The sequence below is a fragment of the Lynx rufus genome, unplaced genomic scaffold, assembly GCF_022079265.1.
Source record: "Lynx rufus isolate CCGP_SWC_20201006 ecotype Redwood Valley unplaced genomic scaffold, mLynRuf1.p SCAF_7, whole genome shotgun sequence".
Lineage (NCBI taxonomy): Eukaryota > Metazoa > Chordata > Mammalia > Carnivora > Felidae > Lynx > Lynx rufus.
Window position 1 is genome coordinate 138,355,921 of NW_025814889.1, and position 23,883 is coordinate 138,379,803.

Sequence of the window (23,883 nt, forward strand, 5' to 3'; positions counted from 1 at the left end):
ATAGCATCTCTCTCCTTCCAGGACTCACCCCTGCGTCCCGTCACCTTGTTCTGCAAGTGACCCCTGACGTTCAGACGACTGACCGTGCACCACCCTCAGGTCAGTGCAGCACCTTGGACATCGAAAGTCAGGGCTCCCCCTCCCCCCAGGTACCCCCCGGGGCCGGGCACGTCTGGAGAGGGACGCGCGCACGCACGTAACACGCGTGGAGGCTAGCGGAGGACAGAGGAGCCGGGCTGGCGGTACTCACGTTTTTGCAAGCTCAGCTGGGCCTGCTCCAGCGTCGGCCCTGACCTGCCACCAGCCTCTCTCCGTAGCCGAGGGACCAAGGTCCGCCAGAAGCCAGGGGCTTGCCCTGGTCTCTTGCCCCGAGAAGCTGGACTCAGGCCCGTCTCTCTGGCTCCCTTCTGCACAGAAGCCGAGGGAAGCTCCTTCTGCAAGGCGCCATCTGTCTCGGGGGTCCGTGGTGGGAGGGCCCGGGCCAGCTGCTGGGGACTGTTGGAAGTGTCTGTGGAGTGGGCAGAGCTCAGGGGCTCAGCAGGTGAGGGGGCCCCGGCCTGCCACTCCCTATCCTGGCGGCCTCGTGGCCCTGGCGGAGGCCTGTCGTGCCCAGAGGCCCCCTGCCCACGCCCCGCGCCCCCCCCCCCCGAGAGCCGGCCCGCGGTGCCGGCCGCAGGACCCACTCGGCTGCCTCCAGCCTCCTGGGGAGTCAGTGGGGCCATGTGGGCCAGACAGGCGTCCCCTCCCCTCCCCCGCTGTTGCCATGGCCAGGGGCAGGCCTGCCTCCCGGGTCTGGGTGGAGAGGACCCCAGGCTGTTGTGTCTGGGCTCAGGACCCCTCTGCCATCTGGGCCTCGTGTGTTTATAGGTCCAGCTTGCCCGCAAGACTCTGCAGACGCGGCCCCCGGGGCTTTTGTGTCTGCACGCAGAGCGGGCGCCAGCCGGTGCCCGAGATGGGGGGTGGAATGTGGGTGGGGAGAGGGGGAGGCCCCCAGAGGACGTGGGACAGAGGGAAAGGGGGACGTGGGGGGGTTACCAGAGGAAGGGGAAGGACAGAGTGGAGGCAGAGAGAAAGCAGGGCAGGGCACAGGAAGAGAGGAGACACGGAGCAGAGCGACAGGAAGCTGGGGGGGTGTGGCCTGGGGGTGCAGCTGGTCCCAGATGTCCCCAGGGCCTCCTGGGCTGTGCCCGAGGCCATCTAGTCCAGGTGCTTTCCCGGGCGCACGCTGCGACATCCCCCGATGTCCCGCTGGCTGCAGGTAGCCTCCAGGCCCCAAACGAAACCCAGGCCCCCGGAGGTCCGCTCCTCACACAGACGCGGGCACCAGACTCGGGTCCTGAGTCCCCAAGCCCTGACAGACACAAGCAGGAGGCCGCGAGGGTGTGTCCCCAGGACCGTGGGCGGAGGTCGAAGGAGGCCAGAAGGGCTCTTGGACCAGGACGAGGGGGTCCGTACACAGTAGCCGAGGCCCAGGTGACGTGGGGAGGGTTGTGGGCGGAGAAGGACAGGCCTGGAGGAGCGGGCTCTCCCGGGGCAGGACCTGTACCCCCCCCCCCCATACTGTGCAGGGGACAGAAGACCAGGCCGATGCACACAGCAGGTGCTTGCTCTGTGCTCATCCAGAGCCTGAGTGGTCACCAGGATGACCGTACAGCCCAGGCACTCACTGCAGGGGTGAGAACATGCCCCGGGCCAGAGGGGAGGGCGCCCCTCCCGCGTGCACTCACGCCCTCCTGTAGCCCCAGCATCACCAGCAAGGTGGGGTTCATCATCTCCATTCTGTCCAGCTAGAAACGGAGGCCGGGGGCTGCGAATAGCCCAGCTCTGGCCTCACCTGTGGCCCTGGGGGGTTGTTGGGATGATGGAGCCCCTTCAGGACGCGGGGCTGGGGGCACCAAAGGTTTGTGGGGGGACGGTGACTTGGTGAGTGGGCTCTTTCTGAACTGACCCAGTACTGCTCTCCTTGAGGTGTGCCCAGACTTGGCCCCGAATGGGGAGAGGTCTGGGCACGGGAGGCTCCCTCCGTCTCTAGTCCCTTCCCCTGCACTGAGCCCCTAGTGTCTCCCCCACGCCCGGTGAGGGCAGGAGCCACGCGCCTCTGCTCGGCTCCCAGAGGTGGCCTGCTCTCTGAAGGGACGTGGCCCTGCCCTCCCCGGCACCCCGGCCGCCTGTGGGTGGACAGGCTGCCGTGTTCTTCCGAAGCTGACACAGACGGGGGTTCACGGAAAAGCGAGGCCTGGGGTCACGGGCCCGACACCCCACGGCAGAGCCACGCCAAGGAGCCGTATCTGCCTGCTCCGGGGCTGACCCGAGTCTGGTGCCCACGGCCGAGGAGAAGCAGGAATTTGTTCTGACGCTAAACGTCCAGCCAGCCTTGATTCACTCGGAAGTTGAGGCCTTAAAAAATACCTTGCGTCTGGTCTTTTGGTCCCAGTGAAAGTACAGAATGCAGAATGACGGGCTTCATCCGGTGCTTCTTACTGGTTCTGAGCAGCAGCGCGCTGGCCGGGAATGGTTAACCTTGAGACGTGAGGAGAGAAGGAAGCAGCAAACGCTTTGCTGCTCTTCGAGAGAGCCGGGCAAAGCGACTTGCGATTCAGTTCCCGTTCTGGTGCCAGGCCCTGAGCTGGACGCCCCTCCCCCCAGTGCCATCGCTGGTGCTGTCGGCCCTGCTGGGCGGTTGTCTCGGTGCCACTTCCCCGGGGGGGGGGGAGGGGACAGAGGCTCAGGGAGGTCAAGGGGCCAGCCCCAGACCACAAGGCCGCCCAGCAGCAGAGCAGGGGCCTGGCCCCAACCTGCTGAGAAGCACGTCTGTCTGGGTTCCAGGAGCGTGTGGCCTCCCTGAAGCGTCAGGGTCCCCCTGAGCTGTCGGGCTGCTCGATCCTAAGAGGCAGCCTCCCCGGGGGGCGGGCAGGGGGCCGGGGCCGGGGCCTCCAGCTCAGGCCCTCACCGGAGTGGTGCCCAGGGTGGGCTGGGGGGTGTCGAAAGAGACTGTCCGATAGGGTGCAACCCAAAGTGCCACTTTCCCCCAGGTCTGGGCTTGGCTGGACGCTTGGCCTCAGATCCCCCCTGGTTGGAGGCCTTATTCCCCAGACACTACGGTGCTGGAAGGCCAGCTGGCCGGCTCTGGTGGGAAAAGAGAGGCTTCCACTCTTCAGCAGCCCAATTGCTGTCCCTGTTCCGGCGTGCTCGGGTCCGAGCTTCTCTTCTCCAGCACCACCGACGCTCACCTAGCCTGGCGGCCTCGGAGAATCGGGGACGCCACAACACCCTGTCACCTTGAGGAAGAGAAGGCAAACATCTCAGAAGTGGGGCTTCCTAGGGTCCCCCAAGTACAGAGGAGTCCGGTCCTTCTTAGCAGCTGTGTGACCCGGGCTCCGTAAGTGGAGACGTCCGTGGGTTTCCGCTCCCCAGTGCCGTAGGCACAGGATGCCTGTCTTTGGCTGTGTGAGCGTGGGGAAGTGCCTTAGCCTCTCTGTGCTGGTCCCTTCTCGGCAGATAGGCTGTAACGGGGACTGACTGAGGCCCTCAGCGGGATGGACGCAGGTCTGCGCCTGGCATGTCGCACGTGCTGGGGGTTTGCGTTGGCCGCGTGTCCGATGGGGAGCACGTGCCCGGGAAGGGGGACGCGTTTGCAGCAGTATTGGGTAAATGGGGGGCGGACCTGGGCTGTGAGGCTGTCTCATCCCCGTGGGGCAGCTCCCACGGAGAATCTGCTCCCGGGAGCGGTCCTCAGTGAGGACACCGCTTTGTTCACACCCGGCGTGTGTAATCAGGACAGCCGTGGTTACGCAGGTGATGGGGACCGTGGCCCCTGCCCTCCATGCCGTGCCGTGGCCTAGGGTAGCAGCCACCCTGTAGGAAAGGTGTGGGGCTGCCTTCCCAATCCCACTGTCTTGTTCCTTTATAAAAAAAAAAAAAAAATGTTTATTTAATTTTTGAGAGAGTGCGAGTGGGCGAGGGGCAGAGAGCGAGGGAGACCCAGAATCTGAAGGGGCTCCAGGCTCTGAGCCGTCGGCGCAGAGCCCGACGCGGGGGCTCGAACCCCCAAGTCACGAGATCGCGACCTGAGCCGAAGTCGGACATTTAACTAACTGAGCCCCCGAGGCGCCCTTCGCTGTCTTATTTCTTGACACAGGCCCTGCCCCTGCCTCTGGATCGGCCTGTCCCCGTCAGAGCACAAGGCCCCAGCTGTGTGAGTGAGGACCGTCTCCCCGGACCCTTGGCCTCAGTCTGCCCATCTGTAAAGTGGGATTGGGAGGGGTGGCCTGTGCCTGGGCCCAGGGCCCCCGGAGCAGTCCTGCGTGTATCTGCCTTCCATCTGGGGTTCGGAGCGAGACGTGCTAAAGGTGCGGAGACCACGGGCAGCACAGAGTCGGAAAGACGTGGGCCCTTGGGGTGTACCCACCGCCCATCGGGCGGTGCGGCAGAGGGGGCTTCCTGTCCAGCGGGTGTTTGATGGGGCAGCGCCTCTCGCCCACAGGACGTGGGCAGGGGCTCCCCAGAGGGGACACGAACAGGAGGTGGGCTGTCACCGGACGGAGGCAGAACAGGAGCCTCGAGGTTTGGGACGTGGCTCGGGGTCCCGTCGGGCAGGGCCCTGGGTGCTGTGGGAGGTCGGGGAGGGGCTGGGGCCGGTCTCCCCGGTGTCCCCGCCCCCGGCGCTGCCCTGGCACGGCCGGTCCTGCCAGCTGTCCCTGCGCCTGCCAGCAATGGGCAGGGAGAAGCCGGCAGCCTGGACCCCGGGGTGGGATGTGCTGGGATGTCCCCGGAATGCGGGCCAGCCCCTCCGGCCATCTGGTCAGAGGCCGCCCCGCCGCCAGGCAAATGAAGACCACCCTTCGAGGGTCTGGGGCAAAGGAGGATTTTCCTGTGGAAGGAGGCCATGAGCCTACACTCTCGCCTGCCTCCCCGCATCGCCGCCCCGAGCCGGGCCATCTCCTCCGTGAGGCGGGAGAGCGTCAGAGCCACCGCCCTGGGCAAGAGCTTCTCCCCAGACCACCCGGAGCCCCTCGAGAGGGTAAGCTCAGGGCGGCGGGAGCTTGGGCAGGAGGAAGCTTCCAGAGAAGGCACTGCCTGCCCCCCCCCCCAACTTTTTCTGGCCAGGCCCCCCTGGGCCTCCACGCAGGACAGGCGGCCGCACTTCCAGAGTGGACGTTACCCCTCCCTGCCGCTGCGGGGCCCGTCCCTGCCCCGGGCTATTGGCTGCCTTTGTCTTTCTGGGGCTCTACAAAATGGCCGCCGCAGCCCTCCGCCATTTTGTGTCTGAGGCAGGCGGGCGGGTGGCCGGCGGGGGAGGAGGGAGGGAGACCACCGCCCGCCCGCCTGCCCCGAGTGGCCTGGACGGAGCCCAGCAGCAGCCCCCGCCCCAGCCCGGCCTTGGCCGCGGCTGCCCTGGGCTTGGCACCAGCCAGAGTCTTGGCAAGGCCGTCCGGGAACCCCGGCCCTTCACCCAGCCCGCCGGCCCCCTCGCCACCCCCCGGCCTCCCCTGACGAGCAGACGGAGATGCTGTAGACCAGAGCCCAGAAGAGCTGTAATTAAAGCCATGCTCCTGGAGGGAGTCCTGGCAGCCACGGGGCCGGCACGGACAGTTCTAGAAATGACGCTCGCCCGAGTGGGCGGGGATGGGCTCCCCGGACCCGCCGTGACCAGGGCCCCATCTGTTTCAGGCCACGCTGGGGAGACCAGCGGCCCCCTCAGTCCTGCCCCAGCCGCCCTGCCCCCTTACCTGCCTGAGGAGCCTCCGGGCTCCCTGGCTGGGCCTCGTGCTGGGCCCGGGGCTCATGGAGGTCGGTCAGGTTTCCGGTCTGGACGCAGCTACTGCCCGTCCTCAGGAAGCAGGGACGGGGGCCTTCCTGGAGGAGGTGAGCTCTGCAGCCGGGCTTCCCGTGGGGCTGGGGCCAGCCGAGAATCTTCGGTGCACCAGGCTGGGGGTGAGCCCGTTCCAGCCCAGCCCGCTGCCCTACGCGGTCCTCTCTTCCGCGGGACCCACATCCCCCGAACCTCGGCTTCCCTGAAGGGCATTTTCCGGAGCTGGGAGCGACCAGGCGTCTCCCTCCTCGTCAGAGAGCCTCCGGCCTCCTCCTGTGCCTCCTGCTCTCGTTCTGCGCACAGCGTTCTCAAGCTTGCCCCTCTGACGGCACCCAGTGGGTCAGAGGGAGCGCCCTACAGAGGGGAGTCGGTCGGGCAGGAAGTGGGCGCACGGCATCCGGGCAGCCTTGGCTGCGGGGCCTGGGAGCAATATCAGGGAGACGCGGTTGTCCCTGGGCCCGTTCACTGGAGGGACAGGGACTCCACCGGCCTCGGCAGGTGGAAGGGAGCCGCCGGCCTGCCGGGCGTCGATGCCCACCCGTGGTACCCAGCCGTGAGGCCGTCGGAGGGCAGTGGACCTCCTAGAGGAGGTTCGTAGAAACGTCCTCGTAGAGGAGGGAATGGCATTTGAGGAGAGCAGGCGCCTTTTAAAGGGGCCGGTGCGGATTCTCAGGCAGCGTGCGGGGTAACGCGGGCGCCGTGGGGGCGAGCCCCGGCCTGTGTTCCCTGCATCGCCGAGGGTCAGTTCGCGCCGTCGAGGGGTAGAAAGCAGGCGTGCAGCAGGGCAGGGCCCCGGAGCTGCGAGACGGCTTCGCCAGACACCTGTGGCCCGGCCAAGCCCTTCAGGCTGGGAAGGCCGCTGGACGCTGCCCCAGGCCCTTCCCAGACGCTCTCTCCTCGCGGCTCCCAGAGAGAACATTCCATCACCGTGAAGTGAGGTTTGCTCACGCCCCGGCTCCCTCTGGGGAAGGCCTGCCGGACGGGATGGCGGCCCCACGCCAGGCCAGGCGCAGAGCCTCCTGGAGGAGCCGGGAGCCCCGCAGCAGAACGACCGACCGTCTCGGAGGGGGCGGCCGCCAGGTGTGCTGCTGCGGGGCGGGGTTTCGTGCTGGGTGTTTCTAATGGTAGGGGTGCGTCCGGTCCCCTCCCTTACCCCTGCTCCTCGCCTCGTGACCCAGACTGTGGCCCGAACTGAGAACATTTCAAGTCCGCGTGCGCCTTTGAGGCTGACGCTGTTGCCTCTGACACCTGACGGAGACACGCTCGGGATCAGAGAGGGCTCTGCGTTCGTGCTTTTCCCTTTGGAGTTTGAGCGAACCCTGGACAGAACAGCCTCCCCGGCCGACGCCTTCTCCCGGGCACAGAGGCACCTTGCCCTTCCTTCTGACAGCCGCCGGCATCCGGGTCCCACTCTACAGGGCGGGCGGCTGAGGCCGAAGGTACCAACTTGCCCACGGCTCGCCGCCAGAGCAGGGGGCCCGGACCGTGACCCAGTGGACCTCCGAGCCAGCTGTCCGCTCCTCCCACCTGCCCACGGCCCCCGGGGATGCAAGTGTGTCTGCAGCGCTGGCCAGCCTCCCCGGGCAGCGCCAGCCCCAGCCCCCCGGCTTCCCAAGTGGTCCTTTCTGGGACCTCCAAACTCGGGCAAATGTGGCAGTGACAGTTCAGCCTCCTCTGTATGCCTGGCCCTCCTCTAGGCTCAGGACATCACGGCAGGCCCGGCCCCTGCCCTGGGGAGCCCTCATTTCCCCAGGCCTGGCCACCTTCACCACGCCAGCTCGGAGGCCTCTGGGGACAGGAAAGCAAGGAGCTGGAGCGGGACAGTCTTCTGAGGCGACAGCCGTGGGGGAAGCTGGACAGGGAAGGTGCCAACGAGAGAACGCTTTGGGGCCCTGAGACAGAAGGAGGGCTGGGGCCGGGGCTCCGTCTGGAGGCGTCACCCACCTGTGTGGCCTTTGCGGCCCAGAGGGAAGCGCGGCCATGGAAAGAGCCTGGGGCCAGAGAAATTTGGATTCCAGCTCTGGTTTTGCGGGCCCACCCCCCCAGACAGGCTTTTGGGGGCCGTGAGGCCACCGGGCCTCGTACTCCCTGAGCGGAGGAGTCCGTCTTTAGGTTGGAGGTTTTTTCGTCATGGGTATTTTTGCGTTCATTTTAAGAATTTTACTTCAAAATAATTTGTCCTCGTCGCTGAGTTTCGGCGCCCCATAAATTGTGTGCCGGAGGTGAGGGTCTGGCTGGCTCCCCGCTTCCTGGCCACACCAGGCCCACGGTGGGCACACGGCCCCTGCGCACGTCGGTCAGACTGCCTGGTACGCATGTCTCCTGAACTTTATGGGCCGTGTTTGCAGGGACAGACCCACGCCCCCCCCCCCCCCGCCCGCCACTGCCCGGGCCCCCGGATGCCACCCCCACAGCTTTTTCCCAGACTCCATTGTTGGCACGGCTTGCCGAGCAGAAACACTGGCCGCTTTATGGGGAGAAACCTAATCGGGGCGGCAGTGGCGGGGGGCAGCCACGGGGGGGCTCCCGGCTCTCAGTGGCCCCGAGCCAAGCCCGAGGTGACTGCGGGGTGACACCGTCTGTCTGCCTCCCTTGCTCCAGACATCCGCCCAGCCCTGAAAGGGCCACCTGCCCGCCGAGGCCTCCCACACACCTGTCCCTGGCCGGCCCGGCCCCTCCCACCGGGGCCCGCCCAGCACCCTGCCCACAAGCGGACACCGAGGGAGACTGGGACGGGGCCGCTGCCCACCACTCTCCCCCGCAGCCCTGCTCAGGGAGCCCCGTTCACAGTGCGCTCCTGCCCCTGCCGCCAGCCCTCCTCCAGGCTGACGGGGAAGGGTCTCTTTGGTCTGTCTCGGGATTCCTCCCCAGGCCGAGGGCGCTGGTGATTCGTGGGACTTGCCCGGCAGGTGGACCCGGCCAGTCTTCCCCTCCAGCTCAGACTCCCCGAGTTGGGGCCTTTTCCCCGCTAGCTCAGAAATGTCTCTGCACATGGGTCACCCACCCAGAAATGTAAACCCTGCCCCTGACCCAAAAAACCCCCTCTCCAGAGCTGTTGGCTAAAGAAAGCCGCGTTTTGGGTGAGCTCTGTTTTGGTAAGGGCAGAGCCAGAGTGGGGACCCTGCTGGGGGTCACAATACCTGCTTCCTGGTCACCTAGAGAAATTTGAAGCAGGCTGTTGAGTATGCAGGAAACACGCCCCAGGCCCCCGGGGAGAGTGGATTCCCGCCTCCTCCGTGGGCACCGCTCCCACCCACAGCACCACCTGCCGCAGGGCTGGGTCTCGCAGACGTGAGCACAGCTGGTCCCAGAGCTGGGATTCCCCTTGGGGGCCTCCCGGGGCTTCCGGGTGGGCAGTGAGAGAGGCCCATGGTACGGGAGACGGGGCCCTCGTGGGCAAGGAGCTGGGACAAGCAGGGCTGTCGTCCCCGGCAGAGAACAAGCAAGGACAGAGACAGATGGGCCGGGCGGCTCAGAGGAGGCCTGCCCTGGGCATTTTTCTTTTCCTTGGAGGACATGTCTTGCTGGCTTCCCCGCCCCCACCCGCCCTTTACGCCAGTCCCGAACGGTCGCCTGGCCAGAATGGGCCAGAACCAGAGGGGACTGTGATCCTTCCAGCAAGTCCTGGCTGAGGCCTCAGGCTGGGTCCTGGGAGCCCTTTCCTCGGGGTTCTGCTCTTGGGAGGACCCCAGGCCTTGCTTGCCACAGGGCAGGAGCCCCCGCCCGCCTAGAGCTCTGGAAAGCGGGGACCTCAGCTCCTCCCTCTTGGGTCCTCCCTACTCCAGGCCCCAGAACATCCGTGCCAGCTTGGCGTGGGAACATCGGTGGTCTTGACCATTCAGGGACAAGCCCTGGTTTCGGTCCTCTCTGACCCAGAGTCGTCCAGCTCACGGCGGCCACGGAGGCCGTTGTCTACAGGCCCTTGCGGGGAGCGTGTCCCTGGCACTGGAGTGCGGGATGTGAGGGTTGGTGGGGTGTGCCCGGGCAGGAGGCACAGAGCGGCCGCGGGCGTGTTTCTCCCACACCTGATCCTTGTTACTTTTTCTCTAAATCCCCAACAGGTCGAGAAGCGGTGTCCGGAAGGGGGCTTCTGTCCACGGTCGGCCTTCCTCGCGGTGAGTGGGTGTCAGGGCGGGGCCTCTGGGCCCAGGCGGTCTCCACCCTGCGAGCCCCCCCCCCCCCCCCGCCACCCGCCCCCGCTCTGCCCAACCCAGCCTGAGCCCTCGGGAGGCCTCGCCCGGTCATCCTACGGGAAACAGGCCGGTGAGTCTGTGGCCCCAGCCTCAGACTGGGGCTGGCGTGGGTGCACGCCCAGTGACTCACACGACGGCACGGGTGACCCCCGGTCCCACCGCCCACCTCTGCCGCCGTCCTTGCTCTGGAAGTCTGGCTAAGGAGCTGTCCCCTTGCCCTTCGTCTCCAGGTCCTGCCGTCAGCCACGAGGGTCCTTGGACGGAGATCTAACGGTCCCACTGCCAAACCTTTGCCCAAGCCGTGCCCTGCACCCGAAGCCACGCCTCCTTTTCCTGCCACCTCCGGCACACTCCCCCAGGCGACGCGCTTCGTCCACCCACCACGCGCTTGTGACGCTGTAACCTTTGACGGTTACCGGACGTGGCCCGGAGGAGCCCTGGTCTGTGAGAGCGGATGCAAGCGGGGTGCTCGGCTCTGTCTCTCAGGTGCACCTGCTACCCTCGGGCCCACCTTGCCTGGAGGGCCTCTGGGGCCAGGAATCCTTGAGGGAGCCCCTTGGCTCTGCCCAGCCGTGAACCAGCCCTCGACTGCAATCCTGATGTGCCTCGGCCGCCCGCCACCGGCCCAAGAGGCCACTCGGTAAGTCCAGCCTGGGAGAAGAACAAAGGGCGAACGAAGGAAGCCGAGCGACCTGCTTCTCAGGCTGGGCTGGAGGGCGGGGATGAAGCGGGGGTACGTGTGGTGACCGCCAGGGTGGACCGGGATGAGGGTCTCTTCCCGTCTCCCTGTCTGTCCCCACCCCGCAGGGCCCGGCCCGCGGCCCGGCCTGTTGTGCCGTCTGTGTCTCCCAGCTGGGGCTGGGCCCTCCCTGCAGCCTTAGCACATGGGTGTCTCAGCGGCCGACCCTGGAGCCCAGAGCCCGTGCTCAGGGTCCCTCCCCCTGGGACGTTCGGGGGAGTCCTGGGCTGGGAGCCTTGGCCACTTTTCTCCTCAGCAGTGAGGCCGACAGCAGTCAGTCTCCCCACAGCGCAGTTGGGCGGGCGCCCAGGGTGCTTAGGGGCCGGGCATGAGACCTCCGTCAGCAGCAGGGGGCAAAAAGCCAAGCCCGGCAGAGCCCAAGAGCAAGCCCCCCCGCCCCCACCACATACATGGGGCCGAGGCCCCCACCGGTCTGAGCCTCCGTTTCCTCACTGCAAAAAGGGATCCGTAATCCTAGCTTCACCAGACCCGTGAGGGCCAAATGGCATGGCCCAGCCTGGGGCCTGCCTGGAGGAGGCAGCCTGCTAGGAGGGGTGTGGAAGGAAGCTCAGAGCCCTTATACCGCTGGGCGGAAAGCAGAATGTCGTAACCTCCCCTCTGCCGCCTGTCAGCTGTGTGACCCCGTGAAGGTGAGGTTACCTCTCTGGGCCCCAGTCTGCTCACCTACAAGATGGGCTGACAGTAGTCCTTGCCTCACCAGCTTTTCCTCGGGGGCCCCCGGCAAGGTGGCGGCCACGGTGGACGTTTATCCAGGCCGCCTGTGCCTCCGGGCACTGAATGCCGAGCCCTCTAGGGCCTACGGTTGTGCCCCGGCTGCCTTCCCCAGGGGAGCCAGGTCCCTTTGGAAAGAAAGAACAGCGTCCTGGGATGTCTCCCAAAGTGGGGACAGCTCAGGTCACTTGGAACAGCGGGACCGGACTGACCAGAGTCTATGGGGAAGGCCGCCCCTCCCCCCGCTGCCGCCCAGTGGGTGGAGGGAGCAGGCCCTGAGGCCACCCGCGCGTCTCGGGCAGCCAGAGAGGGGAGGCTGTGCTGTCAGAGGGCGGGCGGCCGGGAGGACATGGCACCTTTTTGCCACATGTTGGCTTCTAAGTGACAGCCTTCCAGTGTCACCCTTGCAGCAGATGTCCCTTGGCCACACGGTGGCCGCTCCATCCGGATGGGAGTGATCAGTCACCTGTAGCGCTCGCCCAAAGCCACACTGCAGTGCTTGTCCCCTCCCTCTGTCTCCTCTCCTTCTTCCTCTGGTTGGTGGCTTTCTCCTGCGGGACCCCCTCTGCGCGGCGGCTCTGGGGAGTACGCGGTGCCCGGGGCCCCTGCTGGCCTGCCTGCCGGAATCCCTGAGTCCTCGGCGCCCGCCGGCCTGGCCCCCCCCTCCCCCACAGCTCTCCCGCCCCCTCCAGGAGGTGCCTCTGAAGCCGCGAAGCCCGTCCCTGCGTCACGACCGACGGTCCTTTGGGGTGAGGTAGTAGGTTGTATAGTTTGGGGCTCTGCCCTGCTCTGGGTAACTATACAATCTACTGTCTTTCCTGAAGTGGCTGTAATCTCGCCGATGGACAGCACCCGGGACCCTGGCTGGGCGGAGATCCGGGTGCAGGTTGGGGATGGGTAGCGGCCGTGGTAGGGTGGGGGCGGTGGCCGCCGGGCAGGAAGTCGGGCAGGCCTAGGTTCCACTTGCCGTGTGACCTTGGGCAGGTCGCCTTTGACCTCTGGGCTTCACTTCCCCCGTCTGTGAAATGGGGACCAATGAGGATTGAAGATGATACCGTGTAAAGTGTCCAGAGCGGGGCGGGGCTCAAAGCCGACCCCCTCCCCCTCCCTACACTGCACTGAGAGCCGCCCCCGTGGCCGGCCGTGGGCACCAGTGGGGTGCAGCCGTGGACCCAGAAGGACGAGGGGCAGCTGAGACTTGGCTGGGGTTGCGGGGCTGGCCCCCAGGGACTCCCACGGGCGACCTTAGCACACCCCCTCCCCCCCCCCCCGCCGCCATGTCCTTCCCAGCCTGCCCGGCTCAGCGTCTGGGCTCTGGTCAGCGGTGGGACGTCCCCCAGAGAGGGAGGCCGAGGCCGCCCCATTCCTCCCCACTCGCCATTCCAGGCAGGAAGGAGGGAGGAAGGCTCCCCGGAGTCTGGCCCCTTGGGGACACACGCTCCCTACCCCCCCCCCGCCCCCGCCCCCGACAGCTCGTAGGTGGATGGCGTGGGCCTCACTGTGTGTGGGGAAGCCCACGGGCCATCTGCGTCGTCACTCCTGCCCTGCACCTGCCCAGCCTTCCAGCTCGGCTCCGGTGGCCGCAGACCACCGGGCGGGGGCCGGGGCTGGGCGCGGGGCAGTGGCGGGACATCGGAGCCTCCCGCTCCCCGGGCACCGGCGGGGTGAGGTAGTAGGTTGTGTGGTTTCAGGGCAGTGATGTTGCCCCCTCGGAAGATAACTATACAACCTACTGCCTTCCCCGAGGAGCCCAGCGACACGTGCCCGCGGGAGGGCCGCCCCCACGGCCGGCAGGCGACTCTGGGGCCCCGAGCGACGGGCCGGGCGGGCGGGAGGCTGCAGCGTGCACTGCTCGACTTCAATAAAGGCTGTTCTGATGTGACTCTGGAATCACGCCTTGTTCGTTCCCAAAGCCCTGGAACCGGGTGACGAAGGTGGGCGCGTCGGCCGTGGAGGAGTGTGTGTGTGTGTGTGTGAGACTTGGCTGGGGAGCTGGATGTGGGCTGTTGGGGGTCCCCAGGCCTGCCCCCTGCCTGTCCGTGGGCCTTTCCAACGGGTTCGGTCCCGGACCCCGGGCCCCAGCCCGTCGCCCTCACGCCCCTTTGAGCACAGGCCCCAGATGTGTCTCTCAGCCCCCATCCTGTAGAGAGGACCCCTAGGGGCCCCTTGCAGGGTGGGGCCCAATCAGCAGCTCTGAGCGCAGGCCAGGGCCTGGCCCCCAAGGCTACCTCAGCACCCCGTGCTCAGAAGTTCCCACTGCCCACACCCAGCTCCTTCGGGACGGGTTCTGGGGACAGCCGTCATTCTGGTGGCCGTCCTTGGGCCAAAGCGTTCACTCACGTTTCTCCCGGAGGCCTCGAGCCTCGTGTCGATGGCCAGTGCGTGCCTGTCCCCACGGTTCCAGTCTGGCTCCTGGGAGAGCCCTGTCATGCCTGCCCCCGCCCCGAGAGCACCCCTGGGGGAGGGGAGTCTACATCCTGCCCCTGTGCCCCTGGTGCCCGGCACAGACCCAACGAGGCCCTGCCTTCCTCAGCTGGGGCCAGCCCCCTGAGTCTGCCCACCGCCCCCTGTGAGAGGCAGCTCCAGGCTGGCCCTTGCTGGTGGCACGGGGCACACCAAACAGGACACGGACACAGCCCCCAAATGTCCCAGCCTGACAGGAGAACAGATGAGACCTAGAGAGTCCTCAGACGGGGACCGGAAGAGGCTGTGGAGGGGCCGGCTTAGCCGGGCACTTCTCGGTCGTGTGCAGGCCTTATGGGGGCCCTCCTCCTGGTGCTCTGGTCTCTCCTACCGTGACTGTCCCCAAGCCACCATTTTGGCCCCAGCCTCCGTCCTGAGCATCCCGGCCCCCCCGCCACGGGGGGTCTACACCTGCCCGCCCTCCGGAAGCCTCTGCTACCCCACAGGTCAGGGACTGTGGGTGCCCAGAGCAGGGGCCCTGAGAGGTGGAGAAACCTAACAATGCTGGGAGCCGTCTGAGCTGGGTCCTGACGGCTGTGTAGGAGTTCACAACCGAGACTCCCGAGAAGAGACCTCCGTGGAGCGTCTACCCCCCACCGCTGCCCCCGTCGTCCTCTGGCACCAGGGTGGGTGGGAGACTTGGGCACTGCCCACTTCCTCTCCCGTGGTCAGTCAGTGGCAGAGCCTGGCCACTCTTGTCCCCTGAACATTGTGTCTGTCCCTGCCCTCTCTGCAGACCCGTTCCGTGTGCCAGACCTCAGAGCTTCTGTTGGGGGGTGGGCAACCCCTTTCTCCAGACTCTCCGTGCTCGTACCTGTGCGTGTCCTCACCTGGACCCCTCCTGCTCCCCCCTGCTTCTCAGGGCTCTGAATGCACAGCGCCCCCCTCTGGGTGTCGTCCGCTCAGGCGCCACCTCTGACCGTGGTGGTCTGTGTCTGAGCCGACGCCCTGAGTTCAACCTTTCCCTCCTGGCACCTCCACTGTGCCCAGCCCTGCAGTTGGAGGGCAGCCAGGGACATGTGACAGCCATTCCTTGCGGTCAGCTCCACGGTTGGGGCAGCCTGGGGGCTGGGAGAGCCCCCAAGGAGCCCTGGACCCAGCCCTGTAGTCAAGGATGGCTTCCTGGAGGAGGGATTCCCTGGATCACCCTGTGTCTCTTGCCACATTGCAACCGACCAACTTCCAGCCTCTCCTCTGTCGCCTGGCTCTCCCCAGAGACGAGGGTGTCAGAACCCAGCAAAATGTGGGCCTGAGTGATGGGGGGGGGGGGCATGGCCAGGGTTACCCACCGTGGGTCATCAGGGACACGTGGAAGCCATTCGGTCCTGAAACACACCAGATGGCGTGGACGGCACGGTCAGAGCAGCCAGTTTGTTCTCGTCCCCTCATCCAGCGCTGGGAAGCCCTGCTAGGTGGCGGGAAGGGCCCCCCACCTTCGGGGACACAGGCCCCGGGCAGTAGCTCTACTCACCAAGCCTCCGTTTCCCCCCCGTCCCGCTCGGTAGGGGGGCCTGCTCTGGCTCGAGGGGGCGCACGGTGGACACAGAAGGGCAGGGGCCGGGCAGGAGGCCCGGAGGCCCGATTTGCGGCCGGGCGTCTGGCGCCCCCTGCTGCCCGATCTGGGCTGTGGCTCTGGCCTGGGGCTGGGCGGCAGGTGAGGCTGGGCAGAGGGCTTGGGCCCCCCGCCCCGTGAGCTCCCCGGGCAGGCCGGGTCTGTGCTGAGATCAGAGCCAGGGCCACGTGGCACTGAGGGATGGGGCGGTCACCCAGGGCCGGGACTAGGCGAGGGGGCAGAGGCCCAGCATCTCGGGGGCCTCACTCTGGGGGTCACGTGGCAGGATGGCCTGTCCATCAGTCTGGTGGGCACAGAGCTAAAGCTCACAAGAGGTTTAATTTCAGTTTCCTTTAAAATCCGAGGAAAAAATGGATACAGGTGTCCCCCACTATCCAAAAGTAGAGCGCTCCTGTGAAAACTTCCGGAAGCCAAAATGCCGTAAAGCAAAGAAGCAATTACCGTTAATTTATATGGGAAATGTTTGAGGGTTTCCAGACGTAATAAATCACCTCCCTTGGCCTCTCTGATACTCTTAGGACCCGTCTTGCTAAAGGATGCACACACTCACTCGAGATACGGCACAGAGGCTCACAGACACGGTTCAGAGCTGAGGCGGCTGGATGCTGAGCGTTTCCCGGGAAGGAGCTGGGCGGGGCCGCTCGCGGATCCGTTGCTCAGGGCGCGCACTGTGTCTATACCGGCTCACTGTGAAAACCAGTGCTGAATGCTATCTTCCCTCCTCACTTGTTTTCGTAAAAGGAGAACTCCTGTTCGGATTTTTTTTCAGTTAGCGAAAAAACAGGTGCTACTATAGCGAAAACGGACGTCTTTTGTAAAAGGCAAACGGTGTCCCGTGAAATTTTGAAAACAGTGTATGTGTACGATATGTATAGTGAATGATATCAATACGCAGTATACAACCCCTGACCTCTATAATAATGAACCTGTCCCGATGTTACATTCGTTATATACCACCCAGTCATACAACATGTTCTGTAATGTGTTTTACAAAGGAAGGACCCAGGGAGGGAAAGCGCCCCGTCCCACGGAGCAGGGCTGGGACCCGCCAAGAGGGTGAGCGCCTCCTTCTGCCTCGTCCTGTCCTGCCGTCATCCCCACCCTCGTCCTCCGTACGGCCCCCTCCCCTTCCCCTCCCTGCCGCTTCCCCCCTCCTCCCGCCCCCCTGCAGCCAGAGCCCCGGGCCAGCTGCTGAGCAACCCTGCCTTCGTTTCCCGACAGCGACAGCGACACGGTGTGGCGGTGAGAGGCAGTGGAGGCCGAGAGCGCTGCCCACACCCCTCCCTAAGGGAGGGGCCCAAGGCTGTGGCAGCGGATGACCCCTCTTGGGCCAGATGCCTCAGGTTCCAGGTCAACTCAGGGGAGGGGACCCTGGGGACACTTCTGCTCCTCTAGCTTGTGGGGCCTGTGCTTCAGACCAAGTAGGGTCTCCAGCAATTACCCGGTAGCCCCTGCCAGCAATAGCTGGGGCGGCCCCAGCCTTGGTCCCACTCCCAGAGGGCGCTGAGTCCCAGGGGACACAGCTGGTAGTGTCCCGTTCACCGTCACTGAGCCGTCAGCATCACTGCCCTCCAGTGGCACAACCACACCCAGAGCAGACCTGTGAGGGGCTTGGGGACCTTCCGTATGCGAGGGTTCAAGGGACTTACGCTGCCTGCTGGCCTGAGGCCAGGCTCCCTCCGGGAAGGGAGAGGCCCCCCCAAGCGTGGGAGAGTGGGGGGCACTGGGTTGTTTGCAGAGCTGGAGACGGGGGTGACCCCCCCGGCAGAGGAGCCTGGAGGGAATGTGTCCCGGGGGTGGGGCAGGGCCTTGCTGTCGTGACCGTGACCGTGGCCCCCTGGCAGAGACCTAGGGCCCACCCGGTGTCACTGAGCAGAGACGGGTCTCCCTGACGGGTCTGAGGGGCCAGAGTGGGCCGGGGGCTGGGGGGCTGGGGAGTCTCCACGCAGCTGGCGAAGGTGCTGAGCTCCGCCTCTCTCTCTAGAGGGAGAGGGGGCGGTGGCAGCCGGAGCCACGTTGCACGTGTCAGACCCTGGACAGCTTGGGGGGCCGAGACGGGCCAGCGGGGGAGGGGGCCATCCGCGGCCTGAACGATGCTCATCTGGGAAACTGTTGGTGCTCCTGGGAGGACACCCAGGCCCAACTGATGTCCCAGCCTGCTCCCAGCCGTCGGGCTGTTCCCGCTTTCTCAGCACTACCCACCCCATGTTCTAGATCTTCCTGGGCATGCCCCCCTCCCGCCCCCCACTAGGCTGTGGGCTCCAGGGACTCGCGGCGTCTTATTCCCGCACTATCCCCAACATCTGGCCCGGTGCCTGGCACACAGCTGGTGCTCAATAAATACCCACTGGCTGAAGACATGAATTAGAGTGAGCCCATGGTCTGCTGGGGTGGAGCCCAGCACTCTGAGGGAAGCTGGTGGGAGTGGCAGTAGGGCAGGTGGGTGGCAGGAGGCAGCCGCGGGGGACCCTGGGGACCAAGCTGGGGAGGGAGCCGGCTGTCCCCTGAAAAGGCCTCGGATCCAACGGGCTCCTCGGGTACATACATCCAGAGCAGCTGCCTCAGCGTCCTCTCTTGGAACTGATGAGCCCATGGAAGGCTCTGACAAGGCCTGCACGGAGGGCACAGGCCTCTCGGACTTAGTTTAACCCACGGTTTCTCAGACGGGCCTGGTCAAGTCGCACCAGTGGGCGTATGCTCTGGAACAGGAGCCACCCTAGCGAGCTGTGGCCCAGCTCTGCATGTCCCTGTGGCCACCAAGAGGGCCCTGTAGAGGCAGAGGGCCCCAAGAGGTGGTGGCTAGCAGGCTCGGACCAGAGCAGCGATGCCTGGACGATTGCGGCGACCTTGAAGTGCGTGGGTTTGAGAATCCCTGGGCAGTGATGCTGAAGGGGCGGGCCTGGGGCTTCGCTGGGTGGCCCAGGCCTCTCCGGGTGGACGGGCGGACGGCCACTGAGACAGAGGGGCCAGGCTGGGAAGGTCCGCAGCGGGTGAGGTTTAGGACATGGCCTTCATGTAAGGTACTCCAGGGACTGACCTTGGGGCCCCACGGGGGCTGGAGGCCAGGCCTTTGCCCCAGAGGAGCCCCCCGGGCCCCTCACCCCTGCGGACGCAAAGCAGCCACCGTTCCCTTGCTGACGTGGACCGTCAGGTGCGAGGCCGGCGGCCAGGCAAGGCGGGCCTCGGGACGGCGCAGGGACCAGCTCTGGTCCCGTTTCCTCTCAGGTCCCGGCCGACCGTGCGCTCCGACAGCCTGCTGGGACGGCAGGGCAGGGGCTCGGCGGGCCCAGAGCACACGCACCGCACCCACTGGGGGGGCCCGCACTCGTCCCTCTGTGGCTTGAATCCCTGCAGGGCTCGAGCCGCTTTGACCTCTGCGCACAACCAGAAGCAGGCACCGCAGTCACATCGGGAGCGCCGGCCTCTGTCCCTCCCCGAGGGCCCCGGGGAGTTCCCGACCCCTCCGTGAGCCTCAGTTTCCCCATGTGCACCATGAGGAGGGCAAGAACTTGGGGGTCCGGCCCCGCTTTCAGCCGCGTGTTCCACAAGCAGCGGCTCCGGTCGAGCCTCCGCGGTGGCGTCCGAGGTGACCACCAGGTGGCACCCAGTGACCGGTAGAAGGGCAGCGCTTCCTCTGTGGCTTCCGTGCTTGGCCTCTGTCGGCGGGGGGATCTGGGGGGGGGGGCACATTCCCCTGCAGTCCCAAGGCCCCCGTCTCACCTGGCTGCGTGGGACGGACTCAGCTCACCCGGCTGCGTGGGACGGACTCAGCATCAGCTGGGCCACCGGCACAGGAGGCAGGGCCCCCTCTCCCCTCACAACACCCCCTGGGTGGGGGCGGTGCTCTGGTGGCTGGTGGGGGCGGGGAGAGGCGGGACACCCCACCTTCCAGTCACCGGAAGGAGCGCCCCCCCACGCGCCCCCCCCCGAGTTCTAGACTCACCAGGACAAACCGGTGGCAGGGCGGACAGGGAGCGTGGGAATGGCCACGGCTGGGTGGGCAGCAGATGGGAACTGTGTCCACGTGGGCATGGGAGCCATAGGCTCTTCTAGCCTGGCTGACCCGGGTCCCAGCGAGGGGCAGGTGGTGTGACAGGGGAGATGGCCCCATTGGCAGTGGGCAGGCAGTGCGGCCTCACCGGGCCTGGGCGAGGCAGTCCTGGGGAGGCCAAGGCCAGCCTGCCGTCCTGCCCAGCACGGGGCCTGCCTCCCAGAGGGAGCGACTCCCGGGCCAGCCGTCACGCAGTCCTCCCCCAACTGGCTCGCGGCCTCGGCTTCGTCTCTCGCTCCCGGGAGCAGCACTGGTCACTGTCACCGGAGCCTTCCATTACAGCCACCACCGCCAGCCTCTTTAATACGTGCCCGGCACTATCGTGCCGTCTGACCTTCTGTGGCTGTTCCTTTCTTCTCTTCATCTTCAGGGGGAGAAGTCCGCCCGAGGTCCCGCAGCCCAGCAGATGCACATTCTGCCCGGGGCCTCCGGCGTTGTTGCACAAACACGGGCACGCCTGGCCTTGCCTCCACCAGCTGCCCTGGAGGCCAGGGTCCAGCCTCTCCGCCTCTGGGGAGCCTTCCTGGCAGCAATCTTTCCCCCCAGCTCCCACGCTTGTCCCCAGACGTCCCTAAGCCCCTGGCCCCCCGGGCACTGTGGATAGCTGGGAGCGGAGGGAGGGGCCCAGGGCGGCCCCATCCCCAGACCTGCCGGGGCAGAATGTTCATCACCTTCAGGTATCGCCTCGGAGGTGCTGCCCTCCAAACGATCCTTCGATACATTCCAAGTGTGAGACGGTCCTGGAATGAGCAAAGACTGCACAGTAGGGGTAGGGGCTGTGGAGGTACAGGAGAAAGAGCAGGGGTGTGGTGGGGGAGAGTTCATGGATCGCGTCCTGGGACGGCTAAGTCCCGAGTTGGGTTTTGTAGGATGAGTAGGAGTCTGGTAGCTACAGAGTAGGAAAAGGAATGAGAAGGCCCACCCTCACACGCTGTGATTGTATGTGCATGCCGTGGGGGCCTGTGGAGGTCGCCAGGTGGGTACGCTGATGCGGTGAAAGGGTGAGGAACCCTCTGTGGGCACTGGGGACCCACTCATGCCCAAAAGCGAAGGTCGTCTCGAGAACGAGTCTCAGAATTCATCAGGAAGCCATAGTCGCAGGTGTCAGTTCTGTGTGGCACGTGGGGGCTGGGCCTGTGTCCACCCCGGCCGGACAGTTGGAAGGGAAGCAGCAGCCCTCAAGGCCGGGCCAGCGTGGCTTCCACAAGGTCAGAGAGACGGCTTGAGCACTGGCCGTGCGCCTTCGCCCTGGCCACGTGCAGCTGCGCGGGACCCCCCGGAGAGGCCCCAGCAGCCACCGGGGAGGCGCCTGCCTCATTCCACAGACCAGAAGCCCACGACAGGTAATTCTGTGACTCAGCCAAAGGGGACCGCGCTGCAACCACGGGTGGCCCTGTGTCGTCCACACCTGAGCCCCCCGGGCGTGACCTGGGCCCCCGCCCCGCCGCCCCAGCCCCCTCCTGCACGGGGCGAGCGGCCTGCTGTGGAAGGTCACCTTCCCCAAGTGCCCAGTCCCAGGGACAAGGTCCTGGGGTGCCCAGAGCCCGGCGCAGGGCTCCCCTCCCTGGTCCAGAGCTTCCCGCCTTGCCCCTGGCTCTCCCACCCCACCCCGCCTCCGAATTCGACATCTCAGTGCCACGGTACTGAGCACCACCCCAGCGAGCCTCAGGAAAGCCCTTTCCAGACGGCGAGACCCACAAGTACAGATGTCGATCACCATGGCAACAACCTGAGAGCCGTGCTGCAGGAAGGAGGTGCTCCGGAGCCACAGTCCTTTTCCTTTGTGCCCTGTGTCCAGCACGGAGCTGGCACTCCGCGAGCATCTGCCAGGCGGACAAATGAGGTGACGCTTCTGTTGGGCTTTGAAGGATGAATAGGAGTTCATCGAGGCGAAGAAGAGAGGCACATCCCCAGAGGAGGGCTGTGTGTCCCGTTGCTGTGGGAGAGGTTGAGGCCCCGCAGTCATGAGGAAGAAGAAGTCGGGAGCTGGTCCACTGGGAGCCAATGTGCACGCCGCCCTGCCCTTGGCCTTGCGGGCACCTCTAGTCCTCTGGCCTGCTTCTCCTTCGTCTCCCAGTCCCAGCTGCCGCCTCCAGGGGGCCTCCCTGGCACTGGCTGGTGGCACTTTCTGCCTCCCGCGGCTCCTGCCGCCCAGACGGTACCCGGGACAGCCCGTGTGACCCCCGCCAAGGCTGGACGGCACCCACTGGACCCGTGAAGACAGTGAGGCCAAGGGTGGTGCCAGGGTGACCCACAGCGACAAATCCGGCCGGAGTGGGTCAAGCTGGGGATCCCTTGCCCCAAACCTGAGGCCAACCCCGAGAAAATGGCACAGAACTCCTTCCGGCTGGATGCCGGCACGGGGACCCCGGCAGACCCTGGTGAGTGACACAGCCGGGTGGGCCCCCGTGCTGCCCCTCCCCTCCCCCTGCCCTCCCCCACTCCGGCCGGTGGGCCTCTCTCTCTCTCTCTCTCTCTTTTAAATAATTTTTATTTATTTATTTTATTTATTTTAACATTTATTCATTTTCGAGAGACAGAGAGAGACAGAGCACCAGTGGGGGAGGGGCAGAGAGAGAGAGGGAGACACAGAATCGGAAGCAGGCTCCAGGCTCCGAGCCGTCAGCCCAGAGCCCGACGCGGGGCTCGAACCCACGAACCTCGAGAACGTGACCTGAGCGGAAGTCAGATGCTTAATGGACTGAGCCACCCAGGTGACCCCGGCCCGGGGGCCTCTTGAAAAGCACCCCCACTCGACCTGCCCCAGCAGCCTGCCCCGCTCTCCCGAGCCCCAGCCTCTCCCCTGGCTAGGGCTGCAATAGACTTTCCAAGGAGAAAGCTGGGTCACCCCCTCCCGTGTCCCCCCATGGCCTTCGGTCTTGCTGGCCAGTCACTGCTGCCCTATGACAGGTCCCCTGCCTGTGTTGCCATTCCGTCTTGTGCCCTCCGGCCGCACTGACCCTTCCAGGCCCCCCGCCTTTGCCCGCATGCCCTGCCAGGAGAGCCCCGCCCAGTGGCCCACCCCTCCTCCTCGTCCCCACAGAGTGGGGACCTGAGCTTCCAGGGTGCTCTCCCACCACGCCCCCCCCCCAGGCTGGGCTGGCGGCCAGCGTGAGGTGCCCCCGTCCTCCCAAGCACATGCAGCTGTCCTGTGCTCTGATCACGGGGCTCGGAGGGCCCTCCTCCCAGCGCCCAGACTCTCCCTGGGGGTGGCACCAGGGCGGGTGGCAGCTGCCCCTCCACCTCACGGGCGAGGGAGAAACAGGGGCCCCTGGCCAGGCCCCCCCCACCCCACCCCCGCCCCCGCCATGCGCGCTCAGGAAGTCCGGATGGGAGGCTACAGGAGCAGGTGGGATGCCGTGGCCAGAGCGGGCTCCATCATCTCGCATGGCTCTCCCCTGAGGCTGGGTGTCCTCAGGCAAGTTGCTCACCCTTTCTGGGCCTCAGCTGGAGCTCGGAGCCACGCAGCCTAGAGTGACGGGGGCTCGATAAAGCTCCAGGGGTCTGCTAGCGGGGAAGCCCCAAGCGCCCCCCCTCTGGAAAGCCTCCCGGGTCTCCGTCCGCGGACCACGGTCGTGGCTCCCTTCTCTTCTCGTGCCCCCAGCACCGTATTCCCCTGTCCGTCCGGCAGAGACTGCCCCATCCTGGAATCAGCCGGACCAGATGGGGGCCTTTTAGACGGGGCCACGGATGTGTTTTGTGGACAAATTACTCACTCAGTGGAGACGGTGAAGGGCTGGGGAAACCAAGGCACAGGGGGTGAAGTGACACCCGTAGGTTCCATGCGGGTGCCCTCATGCCCGATGGTCACCCTGTCCACTCCCAGCCAGTGCCAGCCCCAGGAGTTTTGACCACAGCCTGTCCCAGCTAGAGGGTTCTCGGCGGCCGGCGGCCGGAGCTGACCTGCCCCTGGGAAGCGCACCCCTGGGGGCTCCATTGTTTGCAGGAAGAGGAGGACGGGCCCCTCCACTTTATTCCCCTGCAAGCCCTGTGCTCAACGCAGAAGCCCCGTGTCCGGCGGGGGCCCGCTCCCAGGAACAGCTGGGCCACTACCCAGGCCTGGGAACAGAGGCGGGACCTGGCCCCGCGGGAGGGCCCCCAGCGGCAGCCAGCTCAGACATCGGGGACCTGCCCGAGGCAGACAGGCAGGCAGGGGCCAGAAGCGTGGGGCCAGTCGTCCACCCCTCCCCTGCGACCCGCCTGTTGACCCGGTGGGGCTGGGCCCTGCTGCCCCCAATCACCTTAGTCTCAGGCTCTGGGTACTTCTGCCCTGCCTATCTCCCAGCCAGGAGACGGAGGCTCGGCAAGGTCAACCCAAGG

General features: G+C 66.2%; 1 protein-coding gene across 1 annotated transcript; it reads left to right on the forward strand.

The window, feature by feature from the left end:
• The first annotated feature begins 4,885 nt into the window (after positions 1-4,885).
• LOC124502009 (uncharacterized) lies at positions 4,886-10,757 on the forward strand. The gene is made up of 5 exons (XM_047066418.1): positions 4,886-5,020; positions 5,671-5,865; positions 7,120-7,251; positions 9,544-9,927; positions 10,236-10,757. Exons 1-5 carry the CDS (start codon positions 4,886-4,888, stop codon positions 10,647-10,649), a joined length of 1,260 nt encoding a protein of 419 aa, XP_046922374.1. The 3' UTR covers positions 10,650-10,757.
• Positions 10,758-23,883: the final 13,126 nt, after the last annotated feature.

Coding starts and splice junctions, on each gene's coding strand:
- LOC124502009 (XM_047066418.1), top strand. CDS start 4,886: ATGAGCCTACACTCTCGCCTGCCTCCCCGCATCGCCGCCCCGAGCCGG. Junction 5,866..7,119: donor CGGGGGCCTTCCTGGAGGAG/GTGAGCTCTGCA, acceptor TTCCCTTTGGAG/TTTGAGCGAACCCTGGACAG. Junction 7,252..9,543: donor GCGGGCGGCTGAGGCCGAAG/GTACCAACTTGC, acceptor CCGCCCGCCTAG/AGCTCTGGAAAGCGGGGACC.